The sequence below is a fragment of the Giraffa tippelskirchi genome, chromosome 6 (genome assembly GCF_054371585.1).
Source record: "Giraffa tippelskirchi isolate mGirTip1 chromosome 6, T2T-mGirTip1v1.2.pri, whole genome shotgun sequence".
NCBI classification, from domain to species: domain Eukaryota; kingdom Metazoa; phylum Chordata; class Mammalia; order Artiodactyla; family Giraffidae; genus Giraffa; species Giraffa tippelskirchi.
In genome coordinates, this window is record NC_137280.1 from 88,133,848 (window position 1) to 88,148,190 (window position 14,343).

At 54.5% G+C, this 14,343-nt stretch overlaps 1 protein-coding gene across 4 annotated transcripts in view; it reads right to left on the reverse strand.

Moving 5' to 3' along the window:
- The window catches only part of PKN1 (protein kinase N1), a 28,501-nt gene extending 14,839 nt beyond the window's left edge, over positions 1-13,662 (reverse strand). The window contains exons 1-4 of one of the 4 annotated variants that reach the window (XM_081501342.1): positions 13,244-13,662; positions 8,415-8,718; positions 6,061-6,212; positions 3,796-3,931 (exon numbers count right to left, since the gene is read on the reverse strand). In XM_081501342.1, the coding sequence (XP_081357468.1) occupies positions 3,796-3,931; positions 6,061-6,093 (169 nt within the window). In that variant the 5' untranslated portion in view covers positions 6,094-6,212; positions 8,415-8,718; positions 13,244-13,662. Of the gene's footprint in view, positions 1-3,795; positions 3,932-6,060; positions 6,213-8,414; positions 8,719-9,973; positions 10,036-12,339; positions 12,486-13,243 lie in introns of those variants that run through there. The other 3 variants (XM_081501341.1, XM_081501339.1, XM_081501340.1) reach the window with 3 other exon arrangements.
- Positions 13,663-14,343: the final 681 nt, after the last annotated feature.

Here is a 14,343-nt window from a genome sequence, read left to right on the forward strand (position 1 = left end):
GTCCAACCATCCTGGTTCTAGAGACGTGCAGCCATCTGTAGGAACAAGCACTGGCCAGAGACAGATAGCCATCAAAAAGCATAACTTCCTCCCAAGGTAGGGGGTCATGGGGACAGTCACACTGTCACCCACGGGCAGAGAGCCACACATGCACCCGGATGCTGTCACTCTTATCCAGACACCATCACCCACAGAGCCAGTCCCAGGGATGTAGTTAAGCTGCCACCCAGGGGCAGTCTTATACACAGACACACAATTAACACATACTTCGGGAACTTCCCTGGTGGTCCAGTGGTTAAGAATCTGCCTTCCACTGCAATGGATGAAGTGGGTTTGATCCCTGGATGAACTAAGATCCCATATGCTCCGGAGCAACTAAGCCCATGTCCCCACAACTACTGAGCCTGTGCACCACAAATAAAGAGTCTGTGCACCGCAAAGAAAGCTCCCACATGACGCAGTGAAGATCCTGTGTGCTACAACTAAGACTCGGTGCAGCCAAATAAATAAATAAAAATGAAACACACACTTAGGAACAGATGGGAACACAAGCTGCTTTCCAATGGAGGCAGTTTGGCGATTTCTGTCAGAATTATAAATTTATCTGCCTTTTGATTTAGCAATCCCAGTTCAGGTACTTTATCCCATAGAAACAACTTGATATATGTTGTTGTTGTTTTTTGGCCATACCATGCAGCATGTGGGATCTTAGCTCCCTGACTAGGAATTGAATTGCACCCCCCTCCCCTGCAGTGGAAGTGCAGAGTCCTATCCACTAGACTGCCAGGAAATTTCCCCTGAGATATGTATTATACGTAGTTATTCACAGCCTTTTTTTAAGAGCAAAAGATTGGAAGATACCTCATTTCCTCTAGTAGGGGTCTGAGTAAATGAATGGTGACCACCCACACCATGAAATACAATGTAGTTGGAGGAACAGGAACAGTGTCAGATAGATGTCATCAGACTGTCACTCAGAGGGTGACAATCGCATTGTCACTTTGTCACCACTGTAGGCCTTGGAACACACATACCCACACATTCTCACAAAGATGCCATCACACTGCCGCACAGGGACACTGTCACACGGGTAAGACAATATTATAGACACAGATATATATCTTGTCTGTGCTGTGCTGTGTGCTCTCGTTTCAGTCATGTCCAACTCTTTGCAACCCCATGGACAGGGGAACCCCACCAGGTTCCCCTGTCCATGGGATTCTCCAGGCAAGAATACTAGAGTGGGATGCCATTCCCTTCTCCAGGGGATCTTCCCAACCCAGGAATTGAACCTGCACTTCTTACATCTCCCACATTGGCAGGTGGGTTCTTTACCACTAGCGCCACCTGGGAAGCCCTATACACCTTGTCAACTCCCAGCAAAGAGACAGTGTCACAAGGACAGAGGGAAAGTCACAAAACATAAACACCCTAATGGGACAGAGTCAGTCAGTCAGTTCAGTTGCTCAGTCATGTCTGACTCTTTGCGACCCCATGAACCGCAGCATGCCAGGCCTCCCTGTCCATCACCAACTCCTGGAGTTTACCCAAACCCCTGTCCATTGAGTCAGGACAGAGTCACACAATGGCAAAACTCCCAGGGCTCTAATTCCAGCCCAGGGAGGGTCACAGCAACACAGTCACAACTACCACACAGATAAGGCACAGGGACAGGCAAAGAAATGCCAGCACGGGACTTCCCTGGTGGCCCAGTGGTTAGGACTTCGCCTTCCAGTGCAGGCAGTATAGATTTGATCTCTGGTTTGGGGGTGAGGGTCCCACGTGCCTCACAGCCGGGGAATCAAGGCATGGAATGGAGGCAGTGTTGTAGCAAATTCAGTGAGGACTTGTGGACACAGTGAGGGAAGGAGAGGGTGGGACGAATAGAGAGAGTAGCACTGACATATATATACTACCGTGTGTAACATAGATAGCCAGTGGGAATTTGCTGTATGACGCAGGTAGCTCGAACCAGTGCTCCATGACAACCTACAGGGATGGGATGGGGTGGCAGGAAGGTTCAAGAGGGAGAAGACATATGTATACTTATGGCTGATTCATGCTGATGTATGGCAGAAACCAACACAATATTGTAAAGCAATTATCCTCCAATTAAAAATAAAATTTTTTTTTTCTTGAAGAACAAAATAATGGTCCACATTGAAAAAAAATCTTTAAAAGAAATGCTGTCACGATGTCACACAGTCAGGGCAGCATGAACAATACTCATAGACACAGTGACCCAGTGTCACAGGGAAACAGGCTGGCTTCACGCTCAGAGTGAAGTCCCAGGGACGAAGCCACAGCCCAACACAGGACACAGCCACAGTCACCCAATGGAACAGGGAGAGGTACAAGGACACACTGTCACCCAGGTGCAGGAAACCTATCACCCACAGACACAAGGTCACAGCCATGCTTATCCACGGCTGTCGATTTCAAGGACAGTCTTGAGGTCCCATATGATGACCTAGACTCAGACTCAAGCATTCCTACAGTCACACTCTCCCACAGCTGTGTGGCACCCACCAAGACTTTTGTCATATGTGCCCAGAGAGTCATCAAGACTTTTACACTTGCAGGGACAAAATTAGGCTGTCACCAAAAGTTACCATGCGAGGACACAGTAAGGAGGCAGCCATCTATGAATCTGGAAGAGGGCTCTCACCAGACGCTGTATCTGCCAAGGCCTTGATCTTGGACTTTCAGCCCCCAGAACAGTGAGAGATAAACATCTGTTGTTTACATGCTTCCTCATCCCCAGTCTGTGGTATTGTGGTGGAGCAGCCCAAACACACCAACACCCACCAACAGCTGACACACTCTCATGGTGACACAGGAACTCTCATAGTTATGGGGCATGTGTACAAACTCTGGTCCCCATGGCAAATACCACATTAACACTGACAAACGTCACTAGTACAGTCAGCTCTGCACATGATACTTGCAGAACTGACGCATACAATACAGCCTGTCTCAAATTCAGGATGACAATTGGGTTGAGACATCCTCAGGCATTAGACACTGAGATACACAGGAAACACACACATGCTGTGGACACCCACAGTTTCGTATTACTGGGGCCAACACGGCAAGGCAACTGCCTAGCCCAGGGGTCCACACGTTTTTTCCATCAAGAGCCAAAGGGTAGGACTTCCCTGTTGGCCTAGTGGTTAAGAGTCTGCCTGCCAATACAGGAGATGTGGATTCAACCCCTGGTCCAGAGAGATTCCATATGCTGCAGGGCAACTAAACACCTGCTGCACAACTACTGAGCCTGTGATCTAGAGCCCACGAGCTGCAAATACCAAAGCCCGAGAGCCCATGCTCTACAATAAAAGAAACCACTGCAATGAGAAGCCTTCACACAGCAACGAGGACCCAGTACAGCCAAAACTGAATAATTTTTTTAAAAAAGAGCCAAAGGGTAAATATTTTTGTCTTTGTGGACCACAAGCTCTGTTGTCACTACTTGGCTCCACTGTCACAATGCAAAAGCAGTCGTAGATGACAGTAAATGAATGGGCACGGCTGGGTTTTCAGTATTTCCAAAACAAACAAAAAAAGGCAGTAGCAGATTTGGTCCAAGAGCTGTAGTTTGCCAATAACTGATCACATGCAAATCTCGAGCGGGACAGAATGGGAAACTGGGGCCCAGAGAAGGTCAGAACGCATTCTAGCATGGTGAGTCAGAGCCCCCACCTCCCTGCCTTAGAAAGGGACCCCTTGTGGGGCTGGGAGCTGAACTCTGCAAGGTGGAATGCAGGGGAGGCTGTCTCAGGGTGATGGACTCACCTTGAGCCTCGTCTGGGGCCGCCTGGCTCTCCAGCTGGCAAGCCTGCAGTGCCCGGCGCAGTTGCATGCGGATGATATCTATCTTGGTCTTACTGTCTTGCAGCATCTGCTGGGCCGTCAGCAGCAGCTTCCGGTCCTGATGGCAGAGACAGGCCATGAGGGAGAGACTGGGCAGGTGGGGGGCTGACTACCCGTCCTGGTGTCCACCCCAGGCAGGCTCTGGGGGACTGAGCATTTATGTGTGGGTATGACAGAATGTGTTCCTGGGAGATGGAGCCTGTGGCATGTGAATCCGGACAGCTGCCACCTAATAGCTGTGTGACTTTGGACAAGCCGCTCAACCACTCTGGGTCCGTCTGCTCATCTGCAGGAAGGGGAGTACCAACAGCACCAACCACCACTGGGCTGAGGATTAAAGGAGGTAATCTGTGTGTAGGGCTTAGAACTATGCCTGGCACCGGCAGGCACTGTAACTTTGTCAGCTGTTAGAATGGCATACGTATGTGAGTGTTCCCCATGGTGGGCGTAGCCTTGCCTGTAGCCACATGGGTGAGTCCGAGGGTGACTGGATGTGAGACAGTTGTAAGCAGTCGCAGGAAGCAGGGTCCTGATGTTGGTGTGTGCAGTTCAAGCTACAGGGTTGACTGGGCATAGCCAAGGACCCTATGTGTGTACAAGTGCCAGGAATTGGTGGTGGATTTTTCCATCGACTTGGTGCTATGCTCAAAACCAGGCACTGACAGACTTCCCTGGTGGTCCAGTGGTTAAGAACCCACCTGCCAATGCAAGGGACACAGGTTCTATCCCTGCTCCGGGAAGATTCCACACGCAGCAGGGCAACTAAGCCCATGTGCCACAACTACTGAGCCTGCGCACCCTAGAGCCTGTGTTCCATGACAAGAGAAGCCACTGCAATGAGAAGCCCATGCCCTGCAACTAGAGCGCAGCCCCCCACTCTCCACAACTATAGAAAGCCTGAGCATAGCAATGAAGTCCCAGAGCAACCCAAAACAAAAATAAATACAATAAATTTTAAAAAAGCCAGTCACTGCCAATCTGTGATGAAAGAAGACTGGGTATTGACTGAAGGGGGCAGGAGGGCACTTCTGGGTGACAGGAAAGGTTCTGTAGTTCAGTAAGGGCGGTGGGTACCCAGATAAAAATTCACTGGCTGTACACTTAGGTTTTCTGTACTTGACGTCCATTTGTTACACCTCAATAAAAGGTTAAAAAAATTCTGCATGGTCTGTGTCCTCCTGTGTAATATTCACATCTGTGTGTGCACTCACAGGCATGGATGCTCTCTGGGCCTCTAGCTGTAGGTCTAACTCTGCCGTGGGTATAAGTGTCTCTGGGTGTTGCTGCCAACCTGTGAGTGTGTACTTGGTGTTGGTACAACTGGGGGTACGTCTGTATGACAACTCTGATCTCTAGGTGTGAAAAACTGATGATGTGTGTGTCTGTGCGTCTAGGTGTCCTGTTGGCCTGTGCTGTGTGTCCTGGGTGTTCTATGATGGTGTGTGTCTATGTCTAGAGGTGACTGTGGTGGTTATCCTCCACGTGTTTCTGAGCGTTGTTACTGCTGTGAATCTAGAGTTATGACAGTATATGTGTGTGTCTCAGTAGTAATATGCCACTGTGTGTCTCTAGATGCTGTTATGAGCATGGGTGTATTTCTAGGTATTATGATGATAGTATGTGTGCATCTGGGCTTCCCCAGTGGCTCAGTGGTAAAGAACCCGCCTATCAACGCAGGAGACATGAGTTCAATCCCTGGGCTGGGAAGATCCCCTGGAGGAGGAAATGACAACCCACTCCAGTATTCCTGCCTGAAAAATCCTATTTACAAAGGAGCCTGATGGGCTACAGTGCATAGGGTTGCAAAGAGTCGGACACGACTGAGCCACTAAACAGTAACATGTGTGCATCTAGGCGTTGATCTGTGTGTACATGTCAGAAATGCCACCAGCAGTGAGAGGCTGCATGTTGCCCTGTCTCTGGGGGTAACTGAGTATGGGGGGGCAGTCTCTGCCATGTGTCTATCTGACATCACCCACAGTCATCCAGTTTCCTATCTGTCCCACCCAAGCTGCCCACTCTCCTGCTGCAGAGTCACTCAACAGCCCTCTGTCCTCAACCCAGAGTGCCCCAGCCTCCTGGGGGGCAAATGGAGGTACCACCCAGCCCCCCACCCCACCCTCCAGCCTGTGATGCGCCCGCAGGTGTACATGCACACAGAGGGATGTGCACACACACTGCTCCCACCTTGGTGCTGCCGTTGCTGTACATCTGGATCATGTTCTCTGCCCCCTGCTTCACCTTCAGCTCGATGGCCAGCTGCTTCTCCAGACCAGCTACGCGGCTCAGGTTGGTGGCTGAGCAGGCGGAGTCGCCTGTGCCAGGGGACTGGGGGGCATCTGGAGGGGTGGATGGGGCAGACTCACCACGGCCCTCCTCTCCAACTGCCCAGGTGGTTCTGCCCCAGCTGAGAGGATCCACCCCTGGGCCTTGGAGGAGGAAGAGCTGGGGGCCAGGGGCCACAGGGCCCACTCCCCACCAGCCCTCATAGAAACCCTTTCAGGGCCGGGGCAGGACCAGCGTGAATGAACACAGGTGTGTGTGTCCTTGGTGTGACCGCATATACCTTTGTAGAGAAGGTATATATACCCCAACGATTTACACGGTTGTGTAGGCGTCAGTGGGTGTGGCTGTGGTTAAGTCTATGACCTTCAGGGTGTTGGCGTAACTGAGTGTGTGTCTCCCCAGGTGCTAGTGTAACTGTAAGATGCGAGGTGTTAGAATGACTTTGTGAGATTCTGGGTGATGGGGATGACTCTGTGCACATTTGTGACTGTCAGCACAACTGCGCATTCAGATCTCCTGGCACTGGTGTGACAGTGTCCAAGTGTTGGAACAGCCGGACATATGTGTCTCTGAAGATTGGCACAGCTCTGTGTGAATATCCTGAGAGTGGTATGACCATCAGAGGGACTCTGGGTACAGCTGTGACAGGATGAGGTTTTTGAGCGTTGGCTGAATTCTTTTTCATTATCTCCAAGTGTTGATCTGATAGTGTTAGCCTCCAGCTATTGACACACTGAAGTGGTGTGTGGGTGTTGGGCTAAGTGGTGCTGAGTCTTCAGGTCTTGTCCCGTTGTGTGTGTAAGTCTCAGGTTGTTCATGGGTTGCTAAACACCTGTCACAGCAGCTCTGTGTGTCTGAATCTCTGGGGGTTAGTGTGAGCATGTGTGAGTCCTTAGGTTTTGTGTATGTGTTGGTGTGACTGAGTGTGCATTTATCTGGGTGCTGGTTGGCAGTATGGAAGTCTCTGGGTATTCACAGAATAGTGCTGCTATTGTTTAGTCACTCAGTCATGTTCGACTCTTTAGCAACCCATGGAGTATAGACAGCCGGGCTCCTCTGTCCATGAGATTTCCCAGGCCAAGAATACTGGAGTGGGTTGCCATTCCCTTCTCCAGGGGATCTTCTCGACACAGGGATCGAACCCACATGTCCTGCACTGCAGGCAGATTCTTTACCGTTGAGCCACAGGGTAGGCCCTTAGAGTTGTCTGGGTGCTGGCGTGACTGTGTGTGAGGGTCTCTGGCTACTGATGTGATGTGTGTTACATCTTTTTTTTTAGTTGTAAGGTGAAAAAGTTCTGCAGATTCCTTGCACAAAAATGTGAAAATACTCAATACCACTGAGCTGTATGCTTAAAAATGATGAATTTTCTGTAATGTGTTTTTTTCCCCAAAACTTTTTATTTTATATTGGATCATAGGTGATTAAGGGGCTTCCCTGGTGGCTCAGTGGTAAAGAAGCTGCCTGTGAAGCAGGAGATGCAGGTTCAATCCCTGGGTTGGGAAGATACCATGGAGAAAGAAATGGCAACCTATTCCAGTATTCTTGCTGAAAAATCCCACGGACAGAGGGGCCTAGCAGGCTGCAGTCCATGGGGTCACAAACATGGGGTCTAAACAGAAGCAATAACAACAGCCAGCTAACAATGCTGTGATACTTTCAGGTGCTATTATGTTTGTTTTTTTATCACAATTAACATTTTTTTTTAATTAGTTGGAGCCTTTAGGTGTTGTCCGGGTGTGGGTGTGACTGTGAGTCTGGATATTTGTGTGATACCATGTAAGCCCTTTGGTGTTGTCCAGCTGTGGGTGTGACTATGTGTACCTTTCCCTGGGTGTTGGTTTTGGCCTTTGGTCTGCCTGTATTTGGGCTTCCCAGGTGGCACTACTGGTAAAGAATCTGCCTGCCAATGCAGCAGACACAAGAGATGCAGGTTCAGTCCCTGGGTCGTGAAGATCCCCTGGAGAAGGAAATGGCAATCCACTCCAGTATTCTTGCCTGGGGAATTCCACTGGACAGAGGAGCCTGGCAGGTTACAGTCCATGGGGTCACAAAGAGTTGGACACGACTGAGCACTTGTCAGCAGTAATAGCAGCCGCCTGCATTTTCAGGTTGGAAGCTGCCGTGACCGAGTGGGTCTCCCTGGGGGTCAGTGGCAATGGGCTAGCTGGCTTTACTCTGGGACACAGTGGGTGAGCCCTGGGCAGTGGAGGCCCCCAATCCCGCATCCCCCACCCCAGGGAAGCCTGGCTTACCATGCACGCCCACCGCAGGGTCGGGAAGCACCACGTGGGCATGCAGCTCCTGCAGCTGCTGGTGCAGCAGGTCAAGCCTGCGTGAGGAGCCACGCAGCACCAGCTCCACGGGGCCCAGGTTACGGCCCAGGTCGGTGGTGGCTCGCCGCAGGTTTTCTGCACCCTCCTTCAGCTTCAGCTCCTTGCGGATCTCCCGCCGCAGACGCTCCCGCTCCAGCTCCAGCTGTTGCTGTACCCCAGGGGCTGCCAGGTCGGCACCCGCCAGGCCCAGCTGCTCCAGCAAGGACCAGCTGCGTGGCTCACTCTGCGGGGGATGGAGCAGGGTCAGTGGGGCCAGGGGGACTCTGGGGGTGCAGACCACGTTCAGCCGGCCTGGCCCGGCCTTCTCCTGGTGTGGGACTCCTGACACAGGGCCTGCTCCGTGTCCTCCGATGGTCCCCCAAAACTGGGAGGTGAGACAAGGCCCTGTGCCTGCTTCCTGACACCCCCAAACTGTGAGGTCCCAAGGCCAGGGCCTTCTCCTTGCTGTCCCCTCAGACAAGAGGACCATAGGTACAGTTCAGTCTCCTTCCCTCTGTCCTCATGCACTGGCATCCTGCAGGGCAGATTCCACTACCCCATCACTGGGTCCCCACAGTTCAGGGTCCCCAAGGTCAGGCCCTGTCTCTCCTTCCACTGTCCTCCCAAATTAGGGTGGCCCTAGGACAGGCCTTGTCTCCCTCTGTTGCCCCCAAATGACCAGGTCCTGAGGGCAGACTCCCTCTCCCCTCTGCTGCCCCCCTAAACTAGGAGGTGCCACAGGCAGGCCCCATCTCCGCTCCCTTATGCCCCACGTTAGGAGGGCCTGAGTGCAGCTTCCATCTTCCTTCTACTGCTCCCCAAATGAGGAAGCGTCAAGGGCAAGCCTGTGATGCTCCCCAAACCACAAGGTTGGGGGTCCCAAGAGCGGGTTCCTTCGCCTCATGGCTGTACCCTTGAACCAGGAGGACCCAGGGACAGGCCTTGTCTATTTCCTGTTGTACCCTCAAACTAGGAGGACCCAGGGACAGGCCTCGTCTATTCCCTGCTGTACCCCAAAACTAGGAGGGTGTGGAGACAAGCTCTGTCTATCCCCTACTGTACCTCCAAACTAAGAGGACCCAGAGACAGGCCTCATCTATTCCCTGCTGTAACCCCAAACTAGGAGGACCCAGGGACAGGCCTTGTCTATTCCCTGCTGTACCCCCAAACTAGGAGGGCCTGGAGACAGGTTTTGTCTATTCCCTGTTATACTCCCAAACTTGGAGATCCTGGGGCCAAGTGCCATCTCCCCTCCTTTTGTTGTCTACAACTGGGACCCTAAAGAGCAGAGCACTGTTCCCTTCCTCCTCTATTTCCCCAACCTGGAAGCCCAAAGGGCCCCAAACAGTCTCATCTTTCAAACAGAAAACTCCAAAGCCAGCACCCCACGTCCTCCCCTCAGTCCAAAACCGAGAGGTACCGAGGGCAGGGCCCCTCCAGCCTGTGCCACTTGGGGTCCTCTTCTGCTGCCCCTTCCCCACAAGGACCCCAGCCCCCACCTCCAGCTCCCGGTCCAAAGGGGGATCAGCCTCCGCCATCCTGGGTCCCGGCTGAGGGCCCCGCCCTCTTCCTGAACCTCTGCCCTGCCAGGGCCTCTCGCCTGCTACTTCCTCTTTCCTGCTGGCTCCCAGCAACCCCTGCGAAGGCCAGCTCTGGGGCTCTGGGGCATCAAGAGGACCTTCCTCTCGGCCCCCACTCGAGGGCTGAGCCTGCTTCTCTGGGGTCAACCCAGGGGTGGTCCCTCTGCTCCCTGTCCTGAGGATGCCCAAGGTGTACACAGCAGGCACACACACACAGGCCAGCTAGTGTGGACATGAAGAGCAGCCTTCCCCACGTATACAGCTTCCCCACAACACTCTTATACACCTACAGGCATGTGCAGGTATCACAGGCTGGCTAGTGTGTGCCCACCCCCCACCCCCTGTATATACTTATATACCAACACCCACAAGTGCTTACACGGGCGGCCCAGCCCCCTTCCTGTCCCAACTTCCGGCTTCTTCTCAGCTCAGCTGCCTGCTGCTGCTGACCACAGCTTGGAGGCCTGGGGGCCCGGCCGGCCCTGCGGTACCTCCCTGAGGCCCCCATCATGAGGAGACAGCTCTGCAGGGCTGGGGTGTGAGTGTCTCCACTCAAGCTCAAGTAAGATTATTAACAACCATGGTGGTCACTACAAGCTGCATGCCAGGTCAACTAATGCCATTGCAGGAGGTGCTATTATCACTCTGTTTTCCAGATGAGGACACCGAGGCCTGGGGCGGTGACCTAACTTGCCCAAAGTCCCACAGCCAGCAGGAGACAGAAGTGAGATTTCCAACAAGAGTGCCCAGAATCGGAGCTAGTTGTCAGCCAGGCAGGAAGAGCCCCGCGTATATTATCTGCCACCACGGTGAGACCCCATTTCAGAGATGAGGAAAGTCAGGGTTCACTCTCAATCAACTTTAAGGGCAGCTGCCCCCAGAGAAGAGTTACTTCAGGCCTAAAGTGTCACTCCCGTGATCCTACTGACCCCTCATTTTTACCCTGAGCAGCTGCCATATTTCCCCTCCCACTTTACAGGTGAGGAGACGGAGGCTCAGAGGGATGGCGGCGGCAGCTCTCGATGGCAGAGGGGATTGCCAACACTCCCACCTCACTTCTGGGGGCATTTGGCAATATCCAGAGACATTCTGGGTTGGTTGTCATAACTGGGGCTGCTACTAGGCTCTATGGGGTTGAGTTCATGGAAACTGCTTGACATTCCACTGTAAACATGAGAGCCTCCACCTCCAAGAATGATTCAGACCCAAATGTCAATAGTTCTGAGGTTTAGAAACCCTGGATTAAAGGACACAGACTCACACCCTAACTGCTGACCATGACCACTGGTAAGGATTTCATAGCAGCCCCACCTGCAAGGGGCTGACCTGGTCTACGTCCTTCCTTACCGTGAAAACCCTCTTGGCTACATTTTTTTTTAATTTTATTTTGACGGCAAAACCAAGGCTCAAAGAGGGAATGGCGCTGGGCCTAGGACACATCATGAGGAAGTGACAGCTCTGGAATTTAAACCCAGGGTCACCTACTACCACCTGCTATCAACCAGGTCCCACCGGCCACCCAGCCCCACCCTGTCCCCAGCAGGCAGAGCAGGGGTACAGCCAGGAGCAGGGCCAGCTCGAATGAGGGGAGTCTGGAGGGGGAGGCGGGAGGGGGAGGGGAGGAGCAGGATCGCTCAGCCCCACCTCCTACAGCAGCTGAGGGCTGAGAATATGCAGAGGAGGGAAAGAGGGAGGCTGGGCCTCCTGGGTTCTCCTTCCTTGGGTGACTCACTCCTATCCAGGGCAGGGGTCACCTGAGGGCCAACGAGATGAACCCATGAATCAGGAGCCTGGCCTGGCCTTGGGGAATCCCCAACACCCTCCAAGAAGCAGAAGACACCTCCCCCCCACCCCCAGGTCAAGAGGGTCCACCTCCCACAAGTTCCCTCTTCCTAGAGTGACCAGGGATCTAGACCCCATGTCCGGAGATTTCAATGCATTGGGCGTTTCTGGAATCCGGACAGGACATCCGTTTGCCGGACACAGAACAGACAGGCACACACACTGGGACAGACAGAAGGACAGGGGCAGCAGACCCAAGCGGCCACGAGAGAGGAATGACCAGGACAGGGTGGGGGACAGATTAGGGCAAGAGAGCAGGCAGGAGACGGGAAAGGGGACCAGGGCGCAGGGTCCAGCCTCGTTCCAGGAATCACAGTCTCTGTCCAGGTCATATCTGCTACATGCCAAACACATGCATGTGCCAGGGGAGTCCTACACTGTCCTCCCAGGGCTGATGGGGTAGAGGCAGGGACCCAGGCCCTCCCCAGCCCCCAAGGTCTGACCTTGTGTGATCGGCAACACCAGATACGCCCAGCTCCTCGGCAAGGCTGGCAGGCCATCAGCAGGACTGGGGTGGGGGACAGGGGGTCACGGGGGAGACACAAAGGGGATGTGGGGGCAGGTGCAGAAGGAGATGAGAACCCAGTTACACAGCAACCACAGGACGATGGAGAGCTGATGAGGCACTAGTGGGGGCACCAGAGGTACAGGATGTGTCTCAGATTTGGGTCACTGACCCAAAGAGGTTTCAGAAGTCACTCTGGCCCTGCTTACCACAGGCAGGGAAGGTGATTCTCAGGCTGTGATGTCCACAAGGTGGCACGGGGAGAACCTGGGTGGGTGGCACGTCGGTGTCAGTCACCTGTGCCTCTGTGTGTGTTGATGTGTGGGTTGTGGGGTGAACCCAGTCCAGGCAGGATTCCAGGTAAAAGAGAATCCACAGTTCATTGACATGGACACTCCCCACCTGGAATCCTGGGATAAGGTTCCACCTGGCAGCTGAGTGGCTGTGTGGGTCCCTGGTCCCCAGACCTAAAGAGGTGACTCTGGCACTTCCGCCAACAGGTGCCAATCTGCAGCGTCGCCAACATCGTAAAGCTCAGTCCGGAGGTGGGGGTGCCGCTGGAGCTTTGTTGTGCGTGGGGGAGGGTGGGGGGAATGGGGCGGGTGGCCTGCGCCCTTCCCGGGGCATCGCTCCAGGCACCTGCTCAGGTGGAGCGGCACCTGCCGGAGAACCGAACGCCGGGGAGAGGGAGCGAGCGGCAGGGTCGACTGGCACCTGGATGCCCAGCTAGCCACAGCCACCCGAAGTCGAGCCTCCGCTGAGCCCCCTCTAATTCTCAGGGAAGGGCGGAGTTGGGGATGCTGTAGGACTCCCCTCGTTCCCCCACCCTCCCCCGTGCGTACCTCCACCTGCCGAGGAGACTGCGCTGGCTCCACGGTGCCGGCCCAGGGAGGGGGTGCCTAGCGCTTGGGGGAGGTGGGGACCCGCCCTGGCCGCCCCGGTCCCGGGATCTCCGGCGGTGCGCGGGCGGGGGTCCCCGGCGCCAGCTGGCCGCTGGGCGGCTGCGAACGCAGGTGCGCCTACCTGCACAGCGTCGCTGGCCATGTCCACACGCAGCCCTCCAGGGGTCCCGGCGCGGAGGGAGGGGCGGTGAGAGGAGCGCGCGTGCGCCCCGCGCGGGGCGGGGAGGGGGGCGGGCGCGGAGCGACGCCCCCCCCAAGGCGCAGGGCCGGCTCCGGCCTGCTCGGCTCGGGCCGCGCCTGGCCTGGCCGCAGAGTCCGCGCGCCGCGCCCTCCGGCCCCAGCGGCCGCCGGGCCCGGTCACGTGACCGCCGAGGTCTGCGCCCGGGGAGGGAGCGGGGCCGAGGGGGCGGGGCTCCCGGCGGCCCCCGGGGCTGCGGGGTCCAGGCCTACCGGCGCCCCCCTCCGGAGCGGAAACTGCCTGGTCTGCTTCGCTCGCCTTTCCTTCTTTAGGAATTCTCCCTTTTCCCACGGGTCCCCCGATTGCGCGCGCGGGAACCCAAAGGAAAAGAGGGAGCCACGTTAAAGCGGGGAGCGGTGGAGGCCTTTGGGCCTCCCGGGACCTCCTCTCAAAAAAAACAAAAACAATTCATTTTCTCCCTATGTTTGCAAGTTCAGGCTTTCTTGGAACGGACTGTCATTCAAAGGCACCGGAGCTTCCCCCACAGGCTGGAGACAAGCTCTGAGCAGACTTGTGTTCAAATTCCAGCACCCTATGCCTTGCGGGAGTCCTCAAAACCTAACAGCCCCTTATCTGTAAAAAAAAAAAAAAAAAGAGAGAGAGAGAGAGAAGGATTGACCCCTTGGAGGTGTTGACAAAATGAAATAAGACAATGCATGCCAAGTGCTGTGAACGCAGTAAGCGCTGGACAAAGGTTAGCTGCTGTGATTTTTAGTGGTTTTGCCGTTGTTATGTAAAGGGATTTGAACCCTAAATCCGTCACGGACTCGCTGTGGGCCCTGTACCGTCTGATCCTCAGTTT